The 20,026-nt window shown below is 50.0% G+C and overlaps 1 protein-coding gene across 1 annotated transcript in view; it reads right to left on the minus strand.

Moving 5' to 3' along the window:
• Positions 1–3,435: 3,435 nt before the first annotated feature.
• Positions 3,436–20,026, minus strand: part of diaph3 (diaphanous-related formin 3) — a 75,433-nt gene continuing 58,842 nt past the window's right edge. Inside the window, exon 4 of the mRNA XM_038986958.1 lies at positions 3,436–3,981. Coding sequence (XP_038842886.1) covers positions 3,844–3,981 — 138 coding nt within the window. The 3' untranslated portion in view covers positions 3,436–3,843. The remainder of the gene's footprint in view (positions 3,982–20,026) is intronic.

Genomic DNA, 20,026 nt, shown 5'->3' on the forward strand with positions numbered 1-20,026 from the left:
GCAGACACCACCCTGGTACGAGCCAGGCCTGAACCACACAGAGCAGACACCACCCTGGTACGAGCCAGGCCTGAACCACACAGAGCAGAGACACCACCCTGGTACGAGCCAGGCCTGAACCACACAGAGCAGAGACACCACCCTGGTACGAGCCAGGCCTGAACCACACAGAGCAGACACCACCCTGGTACGAGCCAGGCCTGAACCACACAGAGCAGAGACACCACCCTGGTACGAGCCAGGCCTGAACCACACAGAGCAGAGACACCACCCTGGTACGAGCCAGGCCTGAACCACACAGAGCAGAGACACCACCCTGGTACGAGCCAGGCCTGAACCACACAGAGCAGAGACACCACCCTGGTACGAGCCAGACCTGAACCACACAGAGCAGAGACACCACCCTGGTACGAGCCAGGCCTGTACCACACAGAGCAGACACCACCCTGGTACGAGCCAGGCCTGAACCACACAGAGCAGAGACACCACCCTGGTACGAGCCAGGCCCATTGGGATATTAAGGTAACAGGAACAGAACCAGCCAGTTAGAAGTGACAGGGTTAAAAGAGGTACTGATGTTCCACAAACACACACTGTCCCTAGCCCCACACACACACACTGTCCCTAGCCCCACACACACACACTGTCCCTAGCCCCACACACACACACTGTCCCTAGCCCCACACACACACACACACTGTCCCTAGCCCCACACACACACACACTGTCCCTAGCCCCACAAACACACACTGTCCCTAGCCCCACACACACACACACTGTCCCTAGCCCCACACACACACACTGTCTCTAGCCCCACACACTGTCCCTAGCCCCACACACACACACTGTCCCTAGCCCCACACACACACACACACTGTCCCTAGCCCCACACACTGTCCCTAGCCCCACACACACACACTGTCCCTAGCCCCACACACACACACACACTGTCCCTAGCCCCACACACACACACACACTGTCCCTAGCCCCACACACACACACAGTCCATAGCCACACACACAGTCCATAGCCACACACACAGTCCATAGCCACACACACACACACACACAGTCCCTAGCCACACACACACACACACACACAGTCCCTAGCCACACACACAGTCCCTAGCCACACACACACACACACACAGTCCCTAGCCACACACACACACACACACACAGTCCCTAGCCACACACACACACTGTCCCTAGCCACACACACACACACTGTCCCTAGCCACACACACACACACTGTCCCTAGCCACACACACACACACACTGTCCCTAGCCACACACACACACACTGTCCCTAGCCACACACACACACACTGTCCCTAGTCACACACACACACTGTCCCTAGCCCCACAAACACACTGTCCCTAGCCCCACACACACACACTGTCCCTAGCCCCACACACACACACTGTCCCTAGCCCCACACACACACACACTGTCCCTAGCCCCACACACACACACACTGTCCCTAGCCCCACACACACACACACTGTCCCTAGCCCCACACACACACACACTGTCCCTAGCCCCACACACACACACACTGTCCCTAGCCCCACACACACACACACTGTCCCTAGCCCCACACACACACACACTGTCCCTAGCCCCACACACACACACACACTGTCCCTAGCCACACACACACACACTGTCCCTAGTCACACACACACACTGTCCCTAGCCCCACAAACACACTGTCCCTAGCCCCACACACACACACTGTCCCTAGCCCCACACACACACACTGTCTCAAGCCCCACACACACACACACTGTCTCAAGCCCCACACACACACACACTGTCCCTAGCCCCACACACACACACACTGTCCCTAGCCCCACACACACACACTGTCCCTAGCCCCACACACACACACACTGTCCCTAGCCCCACACACACACACACACACACTGTCCCTAGCCCCACACACACACACACACTGTCCCTAGCCCCACACACACACACACACTGTCCCTAGCCCCACACACACACACACTGTCCCTAGCCCCACACACACACACTGTCCCTAGCCCCACACACACACACTGTCCCTAGCCACACACACAGTCCATAGCCACACACACACACACACAGTCCCTAGCCACACACACACACACACACAGTCCCTAGCCACACACACAGTCCCTAGCCACACACACAGGCCCTAACACACACACACACACACAGGCCCTAACACACACACACACACAGGCCCTAACACACACACACACACACACAGGCCCTAACACACACACACACACACACAGTCCCAAGCCACACACACACAGTCCCTAGCCACACACACACACACTGTCCCTAGCCACACACACACACACTGTCCCTAGCCACACACACACACACTGTCCCTAGCCACACACACACACACACTGTCCCTAGTCACACACACAGTCCCTAGTCACACACACACACTGTCCCTAGTCACACACACACACTGTCCCTAGTCACACACACACACACAGTCCCTAGTCACACACACACACACAGTCCCTAGTCACACACACACACACAGTCCCTAGTCACACACACACACAGTCCTAGTCACACACACACACACACACACAGTCCCTAGTCACACACACACACACACACACACCTAGTCACACACACACACACACACACACACACACACACACACACACACACACACACAGTCCCTAGTCACACACACACACACACACACACTGTCCCTAGCAACACACACACAGTCCCTAGCCCCACACACACCCAATACTAGGAGTTAAGTTCCCTGCTACACAAGCCTCAGTGTCCTACCACATTAGGAACAGTAAATCTCCACCTACTGTCTCTAGCCCCACACCACTACAAGCCTCAGTTTCCTACCACATGAGGAACAGTAAATCTCCACCTACTGTCTCTAGCCCCACACCACTACAAGCCTCAGTTTCCTACCACATTAGGAACAGTAAATATCCACCTACTGTCTCTAGCCCCACACCACTACAAGCCTCAGTGTCCTACCACATTAGGAACAGTAAACCTCCACCTACTGTCTCTAGCCCCACACCACTACAAGCCTCAGTTTCCTACCACATTAGGAACAGTAAATCTCCACCTACTGTCTCTAGCCCCACACCACTACAAGCCTCAGTTTCCTACCACATTAGGAACAGTAAATCTCCACCTACTGTCTCTAGCCCCACACCACTACAAGCCTCAGTGTCCTACCACATTAGGAACAGTAAATCTCCACCTACTGTCTCTAGCCCCACACCACTACAAGCCTCAGTTTCCTACCACATTAGGAACAGTAAATCTCCACCTACTGTCTCTAGCCCCACACCACTACAAGCCTCAGTTTCCTACCACATTAGGAACAGTAAATCTCCACCTACTGTCTCTAGCCCCACACCACTACAAGCCTCAGTGTCCTACCATATTAGGAACAGTACATCTCCACCTACTGTCTCTAGCCCCACACCACTACAAGCCTCAGTTTCCTACCACATTAGGAACAGTAAATCTCCACCTACTGTCTCTAGCCCCACACCACTACAAGCCTCAGTGTCCTACCACATGAGGAACAGTAAATCTCCACCTACTGTCTCTAGCCCCACACCACTACAAGCCTCAGTGTCCTACCACATTAGGAACAGTAAATCTCCACCTACTGTCTCTAGCCCCACACCACTACAAGCCTCAGTTTCCTACCACATTAGGAACAGTACATCTCCACCTACTGTCTCTAGCCCCACACCACTACAAGCCTCAGTGTCCTACCACATGAGGAACAGTAAATCTCCACCTACTGTCTCTAGCCCCACACCACTACAAGCCTCAGTGTCCTACCACATGAGGAACAGTAAATATCTACCTACTGTCTTCGAGGCAGTAACAATGTACTGGATAACCATCTCTCTCTTGGTGGTCAGATCTTTCTCTCTCAGAGGAGCCTTCTTGTCCTCATTCAGGTTCATATCCTCCTGGGGGAGAGGAGAGAGAGAGAGAAAGGTGGAGAGAGAGAAATGTGGAGAGAGAGAGAGAAATGTGGAGAGAGAGAGAGAAATGTGGAGAGAGAAATGTGGAGAGAGAGAGAGAAATGTGGAGAGAGAGAGATAAATGTGGAGAGAGAAATGTGGAGAGAGAGAGAGAAATGTGGAGAGAGAGAGAGAAATGTGGAGAGAGAGAGAGAAATGTGGAGAGAGAGAGAGAAATGTGGAGAGAGAAATGTGGAGAGAGAGAGAGAAATGTGGAGAGAGAAATGTGGAGAGAGAAATGTGGAGAGAGAGAGAGAAATGTGGAGAGAGAAATGTGGAGAGAGAGAGAGAAATGTGGAGAGAGAGAGAGAAATGTGGAGAGAGAAATGTGGAGAGAGAAATGTGGAGAGAGAGAGAGAAATGTGGAGAGAGAAATGTGGAGAGAGAAATGTGGAGAGAGAGAGAGAAATGTGGAGAGAGAAATGTGGAGAGAGAGAGAGAAATGTGGAGAGAGAGAGAGAAATGTGGAGAGAGAGAGAGAAATGTGGAGAGAGAGAGGGAGAGAGATAAATATATGTTAGGCAGGTTAAAAGTTGAAGCCCACTGAGCGGTTGTCTCCCAGTAACAGAGCTGAACTGGTAAAACATTAAAGGACATGTTGGAGCCCTGAGTACGATCCACCCTGAACATCTGGTGTGAACATCTCCATGTTGGAGCCCTGAGTACGATCCACCCTGAACATCTGGGGTGAACATCTCCATGTTGGAGCCCTGAGTACGATCCACCCTGAACATCTGGGGTGAACATCTCCATGTTGGAGCCCTGAGTACGATCCACCCTGAACATCTGGTGTGAACATCTCCATGTTGGAGCCCTGAGTACGATCCACCCTGAACATCTCCATGTTGGAGCCCCGAGTACGATCCACCCTGAACATCTGGTGTGAACATCACCATGTTGGATCCCTGAGTACGATCCACCCTGAACATCTGGTGTGAACATCTCCATGTTGGAGCCCTGAGTACGATCCACCCTGAACATCTCCATGTTGGAGCCCCGAGTACGATCCACCCTGAACATCTGCTGTAAACATCTCCATGTTGGAGCCCTGAGTACGATCCACCCTGAACATCTCCATGTTGGAGCCCCGAGTACGATCCACCCTGAACATCTCCATGTTGGAGCCCAGAGTACGATCCACCCTGAACATCTGGTGTGAACATCTCCATGTTGGAGCCCCGAGTACGATCCACCCTGAACATCTGGTGTGAACATCACCATGTTGGAGCCCTGAGTACGATCCACCCTGAACATCTCCATGTTGGAGCCCCGAGTACGATCCATCCTGAACATCTGGTGTGAACATCACCATGTTGGAGCCCTGAGTACGATCCACCCTGAACATCTCCATGTTGGAGCCCCGAGTACGATCCACCCTGAACATCTCCATGTTGGAGCCCTGAGTACGATCCACCCTGAACATCACCATGTTGGAGCCCCGAGTACGATCCACCCTGAACATCTCCATGTTGGAGCCCCGAGTACGATCCACCCTGAACATCACCATGTTGGAGCCCCGAGTACGATCCACCCTGAACATTACCATGTTGGAGCCCCGAGTACGATCCACCCTGAACATCTCCATGTTGGAGCCCCGAGTACGATCCACCCTGAACATCTCCATGTTGATCTCTTTAGCTAGAAAAACCTCTCTGTTATTACTGGGGAAATCCACAGGCTTTTAAAAAATGTTCAACAAAACATCTTGACATTTCATTCATCTTCCCACTTTAAGAAGCATATTGGATTGAAACCTAACACCTGTGTGGTTAATGAACTAGCTGCAGGTACGTATTCCAAAGGCCGTGTCATTAATTGCCTTTATGTTTTGAAAAAGAGCGTCGGGGAGGTATAACCGTAGCATAGGAAATCATTATTTAATAGGGATCTCTCGTGGGGGTGTCCATCTGACAGACAGACCATTTTGTTCCATTTGTCCCCATCCTTCAGGAAGTCAAAAGAAAAGTCATGCCGTATAAATTGGAAACGTGATTGGACTTTATGGAAACAGCCAGCGTGAAAAGAGAAGAGAGATCCATACCGCATCCCAAAATAGGGCTCTGGTCTAAAGTAGTGCACTATATAGGGAATAGGGTGCCATAGGGCCCTGGTCTAAAGTAGTGTATCAACATGGATAGAGAGAGTTGGAGACAGATGTTAAAGAGACGGTGTGTCAACATGTAATCAGGGCCTATAGACCTAGTTCTATGTGTAATCAGGGCCAGGTAGCCTATAGACCTACTTCTATGTGTAATCAGGTAGTCTATAGACCTACTTCTATGTGTAATAAGGGCCAGGTAGCCTATAGACCTACTTCTATGTGTAATCAGGTAGTTTATAGGTCTACTTCTATGTGTAATCAGGGCCAGGTAGTCTATAGACCTACTTCTATGTGTAATCAGGGCCAGGTAGCCTATAGACCTACTTCTATGTGTAATCAGGGCCAGGTAGCCTATAGACCTACTTCTATGTGTAATCAGGGCCAGGTAGCCTATAGACCTACTTCTATGTGTAATCAGGGCCAGGTAGCCTATAGACCTACTTCTATGTGTAATCAGGGCCAGGTAGTCTATAGACCTACTTCTATGTGTAATCAGGTAGCCTATAGACCTACTTCTATGTGTAATCAGGGCCAGGTAGCCTATAGACCTACTTCTATGTGTAATCAGGGCCAGGTAGTCTATAGACCTACTTCTATGTGTAATCAGGGCCAGGTAGTCTATAGACCTACTTCTATGTGTAATCAGGGCCAGGTAGTCTATAGTCCTACTTCTATGTGTAATCAGGGCCAGGTAGCCTATAGACCTACTTCTATGTGTAATCAGGGCCAGGTAGCCTATAGACCTACTTCTATGTGTAATCAGGGCCAGGTAGTCTATAGACCTACTTCTATGTGTAATCAGGGCCAGGTAGCCTATAGACCTACTTCTATGTGTAATCAGGCCAGGTAGTCTATAGACCTACTTCTATGTGTAATCAGGTAGTCTATAGACCTACTTCTATGTGTAATCAGGGCCAGGTAGTCTATAGACCTACTTCTATGTGTAATCAGGTAGTCTATAGACCTACTTCTATGTGTAATCAGGGCCAGGTAGTCTATAGACCTACTTCTATGTGTAATCAGGTAGTCTATAGACCTACTTCTATGTGTAACCAGGGCCAGGTAGTCTATAGACCTACTTCTATGTGTAATCAGGGCCAGGTAGCCTATAGACCTACTTCTATGTGTAATCAGGTAGTCTATAGACCTACTTCTATGTGTAATCAGGGCCAGGTAGTCTATAGACCTACTTCTATGTGTAATCAGGGCCAGGTAGCCTATAGACCTACTTCTATGTGTAATCAGGGCCAGGTAGCCTATAGACCTACTTCTATGTGTAATCAGGGCCAGGTAGCCTATAGACCTACTTCTATGTGTAATCAGGGCCAGGTAGCCTATAGACCTACTTCTATGTGTAATCAGGGCCAGGTAGCCTATAGACCTACTTCTATGTGTAATCAGGTAGTCTATAGACCTACTTCTATGTGTAATCAGGTAGTCTATAGACCTACTTCTATGTGTAATCAGGTAGTCTATAGACCTACTTCTATGTGTAATCAGGTAGTCTATAGACCTACTTCTATGTGTAATCAGGGCCAGGTAGCCTATAGACCTACTTCTATGTGTAATCAGGTAGCCTATAGACCTACTTCTATGTGTAATCAGGTAGCCTATAGACCTACTTCTATGTGTAATCAGGTAGCCTATAGACCTACTTCTATGTGTAATCAGGTAGTCTATAGACCTACTTCTATGTGTAATCAGGTAGCATATAGACCTACTTCTATGTGTAATCAGGTAGCCTATAGACCTACTTCTATGTGTAATCAGGGCCAGGTAGCCTATAGACCTACGTCTATGTGTAATCAGGTAGTCTATAGACCTACTTCTATGTGTAATCAGGGCCAGGTAGCCTATAGACCTAGTTCTATGTGTAATCAGGGCCAGGTAGTCTATAGACCTACTTCTATGTGTAATCAGGGCCAGGTAGCCTATAGACCTACTTCTATGTGTAATCAGGGCCAGGTAGTCTATAGACCTACTTCTATGTGTAATCAGGGCCAGGTAGTCTATAGACCTACTTCTATGTGTAATCAGGGCCAGGTAGTCTATAGACCTACTTCTATGTGTAATCAGGGCCAGGTAGCCTATAGACCTACTTCTATGTGTAATCAGGTAGTCTATAGACCTACTTCTATGTGTAATCAGGGCCAGGTAGCCTATAGACCTACTTCTATGTGTAATCAGGGCCAGGTAGCCTATAGACCTACTTCTATGTGTAATCAGGGCCAGGTAGCCTATAGACCTACTTCTATGTGTAATCAGGGCCAGGTAGTCTATAGACCTACTTCTATGTGTAATCAGGGCCAGGTAGTCTATAGACCTACTTCTATGTGTAATCAGGGCCAGGTAGTCTATAGTCCTACTTCTATGTGTAATCAGGTAGTCTATAGTCCTACTTCTATGTGTAATCAGGGCCAGGTAGTCTATAGTACTACTTCTATGTGTAATCAGGGCCAGGTAGCCTATAGACCTACCTTTATGTGTAATCAGGGCCAGGTAGCCTATAGACCTACTTCTATGTGTAATCAGGTAGTCTATAGACCTACTTCTATGTGTAAGCAGGTGTGTGTCCTTCCTCAACATTGACAGGAGCTACAAAACAAAAGACAGTGAATAAATTGACTCGTAAATGGAATGAACTAAACCAAGACGTGTTCCTCACAAGTGTAGTCGAGGTTGAAGGCTCTGCAAACAACGTGTCCAATCAGACAATGAGAAGGTAAATGACAAACAACGTGTCCAATCAGACAATGAGAAGGGTAAACGACTGGAATAATAATATATTGAATACATTAACAGAAATGACCCTAACCAAACATTGTAGATGAGAACGGTAAATGTTCTACTGGTGATTGTGGTGAACCATCCCCGCCGCCTCCACAATGGTTTAGTCCACTGAGACAGGCCTCCGCAATGGTTTAGTCCACTGAGACAGGCCTCCGCAATGGTTTAGTCCACTGAGACAGGCCTCCGCAATGGTTTAGTCCACTGAGACAGGCCTCCGCAATGGTTTAGTCCACTGAGACAGGCCTCCGCAATGGTTTAGTCCACTGAGACAGGCCTCCGCAATGGATCAGTCCACTGAGACAGGCCTCCGCAATGGATCAGTCCACTGAGACAGGCCTCCACAATGGTTTAGTCCACTGAGACAGGCCTCCGCAATGGATCAGTCCACTGAGACAGGCCTCCGCAATGGATCAGTCCACTGAGACAGGCCTCCGCAATGGATCAGTCCACTGAGACAGGCCTCCGCAATGGATCAGTCCACTGAGACAGGCCTCCGCAATGGATCAGTCCACTGAGACAGGCCTCCGCAATGGATCAGTCCACTGAGACAGGCCTCCGCAATGGATCAGTCCACTGAGACAGGCCTCCGCAATGGATCAGTCCACTGAGACAGGCCTCCGCAATGGATCAGTCCACTGAGACAGGCCTCCGCAATGGATCAGTCCACTGAGACAGGCCTCCGCAATGGATCAGTCCACTGAGACAGGCCTCCGCAATGGATCAGTCCACTGAGACAGGCCTCCGCAATGGATTAGTCCACTGAGACAGGCCTCTACAATGGATTAGTCCACTGAGACAGGCCTCCGCAATGGATCAGTCCACTGAGACAGGCCTCCACAATGGATCAGTCCACTGAGACAGGCCTCCACAATGGATCTGTCCACTGAGACAGGCCTCCACAATGGATCAGTCCACTGAGACAGGCCTCCACAATGGTTTAGTCCACTGAGACAGGCCTCCACAATGGATTAGTCCACTGAGACAGGCCTCCACAATGGATTAGTCCACTGAGACAGGCCTCCACAATGGATCAGTCCACTGAGACAGGCCTCCACAATGGATCAGTCCACTGAGACAGGCCTCCACAATGGATCAGTCCACTGAGACAGGCCTCCGCAATGGATCAGTCCACTGAGACAGGCCTCCGCAATGGATCAGTCCACTGAGACAGGCCTCCACAATGGATTAGTCCACTGAGACAGGCCTCCGCAATGGATCAGTCCACTGAGACAGGCCTCCACAATGGATTAGTCCACTGAGACAGGCCTCTACAATGGATCAGTCCACTGAGACAGGCCTCTACAATGGATCAGTCCACTGAGACAGGCCTCTACAATGGATCAGTCCACTGAGACAGGCCTCTACAATGGATCAGTCCACTGAGACAGGCCTCCACAATGGATCAGTCCACTGAGACAGGCCTCCACAATGGTTTAGTCCACTGAGACAGGCCTCCACAATGGATCAGTCCACTGAGACAGGCCTCCACAATGGATCAGTCCACTGAGACAGGCCTCCACAATGGATCAGTCCACTGAGACAGGCCTCCACAATGGATTAGTCCACTGAGACAGGCCCCTACAATGGATTAGTCCACTGAGACAGGCCTCCACAATGGATCAGTCCACTGAGAGACAGGCCTCCGCAATGGTTTAGTCCACTGAGACAGGCCTCCGCAATGGATCAGTCCACTGAGACAGGCCTCCGCAATGGATCAGTCCACTGAGACAGGCCTCCGCAATGGATCAGTCCACTGAGACAGGCCTCCACAATGGTTTAGTCCACTGAGACAGGCCTCCGCAATGGATCAGTCCACTGAGACAGGCCTCCGCAATGGATCAGTCCACTGAGACAGGCCTCCGCAATGGATCAGTCCACTGAGACAGGCCTCCGCAATGGATCAGTCCACTGAGACAGGCCTCCGCAATGGATCAGTCCACTGAGACAGGCCTCCGCAATGGATCAGTCCACTGAGACAGGCCTCCGCAATGGATCAGTCCACTGAGACAGGCCTCCGCAATGGATCAGTCCACTGAGACAGGCCTCCGCAATGGATCAGTCCACTGAGACAGGCCTCCGCAATGGATCAGTCCACTGAGACAGGCCTCCGCAATGGATCAGTCCACTGAGACAGGCCTCCACAATGGATTAGTCCACTGAGACAGGCCTCTACAATGGATTAGTCCACTGAGACAGGCCTCCGCAATGGATCAGTCCACTGAGACAGGCCTCCACAATGGATCAGTCCACTGAGACAGGCCTCCACAATGGATCTGTCCACTGAGACAGGCCTCCACAATGGATCAGTCCACTGAGACAGGCCTCCACAATGGTTTAGTCCACTGAGACAGGCCTCCACAATGGTTTAGTCCACTGAGACAGGCCTCCACAATGGTTTAGTCCACTGAGACAGGCCTCCACAATGGATCAGTCCACTGAGACAGGCCTCCACAATGGATCAGTCCACTGAGACAGGCCTCCACAATGGATCAGTCCACTGAGACAGGCCTCCGCAATGGATCAGTCCACTGAGACAGGCCTCCGCAATGGATCAGTCCACTGAGACAGGCCTCCACAATGGATTAGTCCACTGAGACAGGCCTCCGCAATGGATCAGTCCACTGAGACAGGCCTCCACAATGGATTAGTCCACTGAGACAGGCCTCTACAATGGATCAGTCCACTGAGACAGGCCTCTACAATGGATCAGTCCACTGAGACAGGCCTCTACAATGGATCAGTCCACTGAGACAGGCCTCTACAATGGATCAGTCCACTGAGACAGGCCTCTACAATGGATCAGTCCACTGAGACAGGCCTCTACAATGGATCAGTCCACTGAGACAGGCCTCCACAATGGTTTAGTCCACTGAGACAGGCCTCCACAATGGATCAGTCCACTGACACAGGCCTCCACAATGGATCAGTCCACTGAGACAGGCCTCCACAATGGATCAGTCCACTGAGACAGGCCTCCACAATGGATTAGTCCACTGAGACAGGCCCCTACAATGGATTAGTCCACTGAGACAGGCCTCCACAATGGATCAGTCCACTGAGAGACAGGCCTCCACAATGGTTTAGTCCACTGAGAGACAGGCCTCCACAATGGATCAGTCCACTGAGACAGACCTTTACAATGGATTAGTCCACTGAGACAGGCCTCCACAATGGATCAGTCCACTGAGACAGACCTCCACAATGGATCAGTCCACTGAGACAGACCTCCACAATGGATCAGTCCACTGAGACAGGCCTCCACAATGGATCAGTCCACTGAGACAGGCCTCCACAATGGTTTAGTCCACTCAGGCAAGCGTGAATCACACAGGGGAGTCATTTTATCTCTGCCTTTACAAAATGCAGCAAGATATTTTTCGGTGTTTTATCTTACATTTTTATAATGTAAATTCCTGCGGTAACGCATACAGGTAGACTGAGTGAGATGGTGTAGACGCAGCAGTAGTGGGGTAGACTGAGTGAGATGATGTAGACGCAGCAGTAGTGGGGGTAGACTGAGTGAGATGATGTAGACGCAGCAGTAGTGGGGTAGACTGAGTGAGATGGTGTAGACGCAGCAGTAGTGGGGTAGACTGAGTGAGATGGTGTAGACGCAGCAGTAGTGGGGGTAGACTGAGTGAGATGGTGTAGACGCAGCAGTAGTGGGGGTAGACTGAGTGAGATGGTGTAGACGCAGCAGTAGTGGGGTAGACTGAGTGAGATGGTGTAGACGCAGCAGTAGTGGGGTAGACTGAGTGAGATGGTGTAGACGCAGCAGTAGTGGGGTAGACTGAGTGAGATGGTGTAGACGCAGCAGTAGTGGGGGTAGACTGAGTGAGATGGTGTAGACGCAGCAGTAGTGGGGGTAGACTGAGTGAGATGGTGTAGACGCAGCAGTAGTGGGGTAGACTGAGTGAGATGGTGTAGACGCAGCAGTAGTGGGGGTAGACTGAGTGAGATGGTGTAGACGCAGCAGTAGTGGGGTAGACTGAGTGAGATGATGTAGACGCAGCAGTAGTGGGGGTAGACTGAGTGAGATGGTGTAGACGCAGCAGTAGTGGGGGTAGACTGAGTGAGATGGTGTAGACGCAGCAGTAGTGGGGTAGACTGAGTGAGATGATGTAGACGCAGCAGTAGTGGGGTAGACTGAGTGAGATGGTGTAGACGCAGCAGTAGTGGGGTAGACTGAGTGAGATGGTGTAGACGCAGCAGTAGTGGGGGTAGACTGAGTGAGATGGTGTAGACGCAGCAGTAGTGGGGTAGACTGAGTGAGATGGTGTAGACGCAGCAGTAGTGGGGGTAGACTGAGTGAGATGGTGTAGACGCAGCAGTAGTGGGGTAGACTGAGTGAGATGATGTAGACGCAGCAGTAGTGGGGTAGACTGAGTGAGATGGTGTAGACGCAGCAGTAGTGGGGTAGACTGAGTGAGATGGTGTAGACGCAGCAGTAGTGGGGTAGACTGGGTGAGATGGTGTAGACGCAGCAGTAGTGGGGGTAGACTGAGTGAGATGGTGTAGACGCAGCAGTAGTGGGGGTAGACTGAGTGAGATGGTGTAGACGCAGCAGTAGTGGGGTAGACTGAGTGAGATGATGTAGACGCAGCAGTAGTGGGGGTAGACTGGGTGAGATGGTGTAGACGCAGCAGTAGTGGGGTAGACTGAGTGAGATGGTGTAGACGCAGCAGTAGTGGGGTAGACTGAGTGAGATGGTGTAGACGCAGCAGTAGTGGGGTAGACTGAGTGAGATGGTGTAGACGCAGCAGTAGTGGGGTAGACTGAGTGAGATGATGTAGACGCAGCAGTAGTGGGGGTAGACTGAGTGAGATGGTGTAGACGCAGCAGTAGTGGGGTAGACTGGGTGAGATGGTGTAGACGCAGCAGTAGTGGGGTAGACTGAGTGAGATGGTGTAGACGCAGCAGTAGTGGGGTAGACTGAGTGAGATGGTGTAGACGCAGCAGTAGTGGGGGTAGACTGAGTGAGATGATGTAGACGCAGCAGTAGTGGGGTAGACTGAGTGAGATGGTGTAGACGCAGCAGTAGTGGGGGTAGACTGAGTGAGATGGTGTAGACGCAGCAGTAGTGGGGTAGACTGAGTGAGATGGTGTAGACGCAGCAGTAGTGGGGTAGACTGAGTGAGATGATGTAGACGCAGCAGTAGTGGGGTAGACTGGGTGAGATGGTGTAGACGCAGCAGTAGTGGGGTAGACTGAGTGAGATGGTGTAGACGCAGCAGTAGTGGGGTAGACTGAGTGAGATGATGTAGACGCAGCAGTAGTGGGGGTAGACTGAGTGAGATGGTGTAGACGCAGCAGTAGTGGGGTAGACTGGGTGAGATGGTGTAGACGCAGCAGTAGTGGGGTAGACTGAGTGAGATGGTGTAGACGCAGCAGTAGTGGGGGTAGACTGAGTGAGATGATGTAGACGCAGCAGTAGTGGGGGTAGACTGAGTGAGATGGTGTAGACGCAGCAGTAGTGGGGGTAGACTGGGTGAGATGGTGTAGACGCAGCAGTAGTGGGGTAGACTGAGTGAGATGATGTAGACGCAGCAGTAGTGGGGGTAGACTGAGTGAGATGGTGTAGACGCAGCAGTAGTGGGGTAGACTGAGTGAGATGATGTAGACGCAGCAGTAGTGGGGGTAGACTGAGTGAGATGGTGTAGACGCAGCAGTAGTGGGGGTAGACTGAGTGAGATGGTGTAGACGCAGCAGTAGTGGGGGTAGACTGAGTGAGATGGTGTAGACGCAGCAGTAGTGGGGTAGACTGGGTGAGATGGTGTAGACGCAGCAGTAGTGGGGTAGACTGGGTGAGATGGTGTAGACGCAGCAGTAGTGGGGGTAGACTGAGTGAGATGGTGTAGACGCAGCAGTAGTGGGGTAGACTGGGTGAGATGGTGTAGACGCAGCAGTAGTGGGGTAGACTGGGTGAGATGGTGTAGACGCAGCAGTAGTGGGGTAGACTGAGTGAGATGGTGTAGACGCAGCAGTAGTGGGGTAGACTGGGTGAGATGGTGTAGACGCAGCAGTAGTGGGGTAGACTGAGTGAGATGATGTAGACGCAGCAGTAGTGGGGTAGACTGAGTGAGATGGTGTAGACGCAGCAGTAGTGGGGGTAGACTGAGTGAGATGATGTAGACGCAGCAGTAGTGGGGTAGACTGAGTGAGATGGTGTAGACGCAGCAGTAGTGGGGGTAGACTGAGTGAGATGGTGTAGACGCAGCAGTAGTGGGGGTAGACTGAGTGAGATGATGTAGACGCAGCAGTAGTGGGGTAGACTGGGTGAGATGGTGTAGACGCAGCAGTAGTGGGGGTAGACTGAGTGAGATGGTGTAGACGCAGCAGTAGTGGGGTAGACTGAGTGAGATGATGTAGACGCAGCAGTAGTGGGGTAGACTGGGTGAGATGGTGTAGACGCAGCAGTAGTGGGGGTAGACTGAGTGAGATGATGTAGACGCAGCAGTAGTGGGGTAGACTGGGTGAGATGGTGTAGACGCAGCAGTAGTGGGGTAGACTGAGTGAGATGGTGTAGACGCAGCAGTAGTGGGGTAGACTGAGTGAGATGGTGTAGACGCAGCAGTAGTGGGGTAGACTGAGTGAGATGATGTAGACGCAGCAGTAGTGGGGGTAGACTGAGTGAGATGGTGTAGACGCAGCAGTAGTGGGGTAGACTGAGTGAGATGGTGTAGACGCAGCAGTAGTGGGGTAGACTGAGTGAGATGGTGTAGACGCAGCAGTAGTGGGGGTAGACTGAGTGAGATGGTGTAGACGCAGCAGTAGTGGGGTAGACTGAGTGAGATGGTGTAGACGCAGCAGTAGTGGGGTAGACTGAGTGAGATGGTGTAGACGCAGCAGTAGTGGGGGTAGACTGAGTGAGATGATGTAGACGCAGCAGTAGTGGGGTAGACTGAGTGAGATGGTGTAGACGCAGCAGTAGTGGGGTAGACTGAGTGAGATGGTGTAGACGCAGCAGTAGTGGGGTAGACTGGGTGAGATGGTGTAGACGCAGCAGTAGTGGGGGTAGACTGAGTGAGATGATGTAGACGCAGCAGTAGTGGGGGTAGACTGAGTGAGATGATGTAGACGCAGCAGTAGTGGGGTAGACTGAGTGAGATGGTGTAGACGCAGCAGTAGTGGGGTAGACTGAGTGAGATGGTGTAGACGCAGCAGTAGTGGGGGTAGACTGGGTGAGATGGTGTAGACGCAGCAGTAGTGGGGTAGACTGAGTGAGATGGTGTAGACGCAGCAGTAGTGGGGGTAGACTGAGTGAGATGGTGTAGACGCAGCAGTAGTGGGGTAGACTGAGTGAGATGGTGTAGACGCAGCAGTAGTGGGGTAGACTGAGTGAGATGGTGTAGACGCAGCAGTAGTGGGGTAGACTGAGTGAGATGGTGTAGACGCAGCAGTAGTGGGGTAGACTGAGTGAGATGGTGTAGACGCAGCAGTAGTGGGGTAGACTGAGTGAGATGGTGTAGACGCAGCAGTAGTGGGGTAGACTGAGTGAGATGATGTAGACGCAGCAGTAGTGGGTAAATGTTTACAACAACCAGGAGCGCTGAAGCACCAGGCTAAACTTCCTGCTGTTTTGGTAACGTTTTCCCTCACTAGCTTTAAGCACCAGGCTAAACTTCCTGCTGTTTTGGTAACGTTTTCCCTCACTAGCTTTAAGCACCAGGCTAAACTTCCTGCTGTTTTGGTAACGTTTTCCCTCACTAGCTTTAAGCACCAGGCTAAACTTCCTGCTGTTTTGGTAACGTTTTCCCTCACTAGCTTTAAGCACCAGGCTGAACTTCCTGCTGTTTTGGTAACGTTTTCCCTCACTAGCTTTAAGCACCAGGCTAAACTTCCTGCTGTTTTGGTAACGTTTTCCCTCACTAGCTTTAAGCACCAGGCTAAACTTCCTGCTGTTTTGGTAACGTTTTCCCTCACTAGCTTTAAGCACCAGGCTGAACTTCCTGCTGTTTTGGTAACGTTTCCCCTCACTAGCTTTAAGCACCAGGCTGAACTTCCTGCTGTTTTGGTAACGTTTTCCCTCACTAGCTTTAAGCACCAGGCTGAACTTCCTGCTGTTTTGGTAACGTTTTCCCTCACTAGCTTTAAGCACCAGGCTAAACTTCCTGTGTTGGTAACGTTTTCCCTCACTAGCTTTAAGCACCAGGCTGAACTTCCTGCTGTTTTGGTAACGTTTTCCCTCACTAGCTTTAAGCACCAGGCTAAACTTCCTGCTGTGTTGGTAACGTTTTCCCTCACTAGCTTTAAGCACCAGCTGTCAGAGCAGCTCACAGATCACTGCACCTGTACATAGCCCATCTATAATTTAGCCCAAACAACTACCTCTTCCCCTACTGTATTTATTTATTTTGCTCCTTTGCACCCCATTATTTCTATTTCTACTTTGCACATTCTTCCACTGCAAATCTACCATTCCAGTGTTTTACTTGCTATATTCTATTTACTTCGCCACCATGGCCTTTTTTTTTGCCTTCACCTCCCTTATCTCACCTCATTTGCTCACATTGTATATAGACTTATTTTTCTACTGTATTATTGACTGTAAGTTTTGTTTATTCCATGTGTAACTCTGTTGTTGAATGTGTCGAACTGCTTTGCTTTATCTTGGCCAGGTCGCAGTTGTAAATGAGAACGTGTTCTCAACTGGCCTACCTGGTTAAATAAAGATGAAATAAATAATAAAATATATTTTAAAAACGTAGCTACCACGTTATAGCAGATGCTCTGTGTGACTGTAGGAGAGATACGTTATAGCAGATGCTCTGTGTGACTGTAGGAGAGATACGTTATAGCAGATGCTCTGTGTGACTGTAGGAGAGATACGTTATAGCAGATGCTCTGTGTGACTGTAGGAGAGATACGTTATAGCAGATGCTCTGTGTGACTGTAGGAGAGATACGTTATGGCAGATACTCTGTGAGGGCAAAGTCGTGCATCGTGCTCGTCTCAATGGACGGGCGGTTTCACTTTTGTTAACGCCTTTCAACGTGTGTTGCATTCTGGGGATCAAAATGTCCTGACTTACGCCTAAATGTCGACTGCATGAACTTTAACAGAAATCAGGTGATCAAAGGTCATGACGTTGACTACAGTCGACTGCAAGGTTTCTGCAGTTCCTCTTAAACTTCATTCTGCAGCCATCGCCTGCATTGTGGGAAGCTCTATTGTCCACCAATCATCAGGCTGGTTTTTGTTTGAGGCTCTATTATCCACCAATCATCAGGCTGTTTTTGTTTGAGGCTCTATTGTCAACCAATCATCAGGCTGTTTTTTGTTTGAGGCTCTATTGTCCACCAATCATCAGGCTGTTTTTGTTAGAGGCTCTATTGTCCACCAATCATTAGGCTGTTTTTTGTTTGAGGCTCTATTGTCCACCAATCATCAGGCTGTTTTTGTTAGAGGCTCTATTGTCCACCAATCATCAGGCTGTTTTTTGTTTGAGGCTCTATTGTCCACCAATCATCAGACTGGTTTTTGTTTGAGGCTCTATTGTCCACCAATCATCAGGCTGGTTTTTGTTTGAGGCTCTATTGTCAACCAATCATCAGGGGTTTTTGTTTGAGGCTCTATTGTCAACCAATCATCAGGCTGGTTTTGTTTGACCCAGGAGAACGTGACCAAAGACACGACTGAAACAGGAACCAGTTTGCTGTGATGTGTACAGTAGACGTATAAATGTGATATTTCAGGCTCTCTAATTGTACAACGTTTCCACAAACATGATTTCAATATGTGACTGTGTGATATAAAAGGGGTTAGAAAACACGTTTAATTTCCGACGTTATAAAGAAAATATTTGATAAACTACGGCAACACTGGCATGTTGATCTCAGCCTTGTCGTTGGAAATCCACAACAGGTGTCCTGGTTATAAACCGTGGGGCAGATCTCCCTCCCCTTGACTTCACACCTCTACAGTCCACTGCTTTATCCTTACTAGTCAATAGCTGCAGTGCTGCTCGCTGAGTCTCCCTTTTAAATGATCAAATCAACCTCGCTGTGACCCGGCAGATTCAGAAACTTAAAGCTAAATTAGGAAAATGAAATGCATGAACACCCCATTGACAACTAGAACTGAACAGAATTCATGATGGTTTTTATTTTAGTTTGTTTTGGAGTCAAAGATGGTTTCAGTTCTTTGTTTGTTAATTTAGTTATACATTTTGATTATTTTTTGTTTTTGTTTACTATAATAACCTTGCTACACACACACACACACACAGTGTCACACACAGTCCAGCTCTTTCAACAGCGTGTCATCAGAATTGTTACGGAGCTTCCTCCTGTGTAATGTCTGGTCTCCATGGGCAACGGTCCAATCATTCTCTAATAGAAAGCACTAGGCTGGGATTGGATAGATTAAGAAGAGAGGAAGGAGAAACTTTGTTTTAGAAGAGAGGAGGAGGAGGAGGAGGTGGTGGAAGACGTGAGAAAGAGCCGCAGGATTAAACTATATCCATGTCAGCTGGCGAGGTTAGAGGACACGGAGCTCTGGAGATGAAACGTAGACGTGTGTGTGTGTGTGTGTGTGTGTGTGTGTGTGTGTGTGTGTGTGTGTGTGTGTGTGTGTGTGTGTGTGTGTGTGTGTGTACAGATGAAAGTTAGCCTACGCGACGGTGTCGCTGTCAGGCGAGGTTAGCTTATCACGGCCTCTTTACAGAAAACAACTGACGAGTCAATGGAATCTGGCCCGTTCCCGTATCTGGCCCGTTCCCGTATCTGGCCCGTTCCCGTATCTGGCCCGTTCCCGTAACCGGCCTTGAAACACTTCCCTTATGGAATCAATAGGTCCGTCTGTTTACTGGCAAAATGGCATCCAACCTTCATTACGCCGACACTGTCTGAGGGACTCCATGCTTTACTTCCACTGTCTGAGGGACTCCATGCTTTACTTCCACTGTCTGAGGGACTCCATGCTTTACTTCCACTGTCTGAGGGACTCCATGCTTTACTTCCACTGTCTGAGGGACTCCATGCTTTACTTCCACTGTCTGAGGGACTCCATGCTTTACTTCCACTGTCTGAGGGACTCCATGCTTTACTTCCACTGTCTGAGGGACTCCATGCTTTACTTCCACTGTCTGAGGGACTCCAT

Source organism: Salvelinus namaycush, unplaced genomic scaffold (assembly GCF_016432855.1).
Source record: "Salvelinus namaycush isolate Seneca unplaced genomic scaffold, SaNama_1.0 Scaffold61, whole genome shotgun sequence".
NCBI classification, from domain to species: domain Eukaryota; kingdom Metazoa; phylum Chordata; class Actinopteri; order Salmoniformes; family Salmonidae; genus Salvelinus; species Salvelinus namaycush.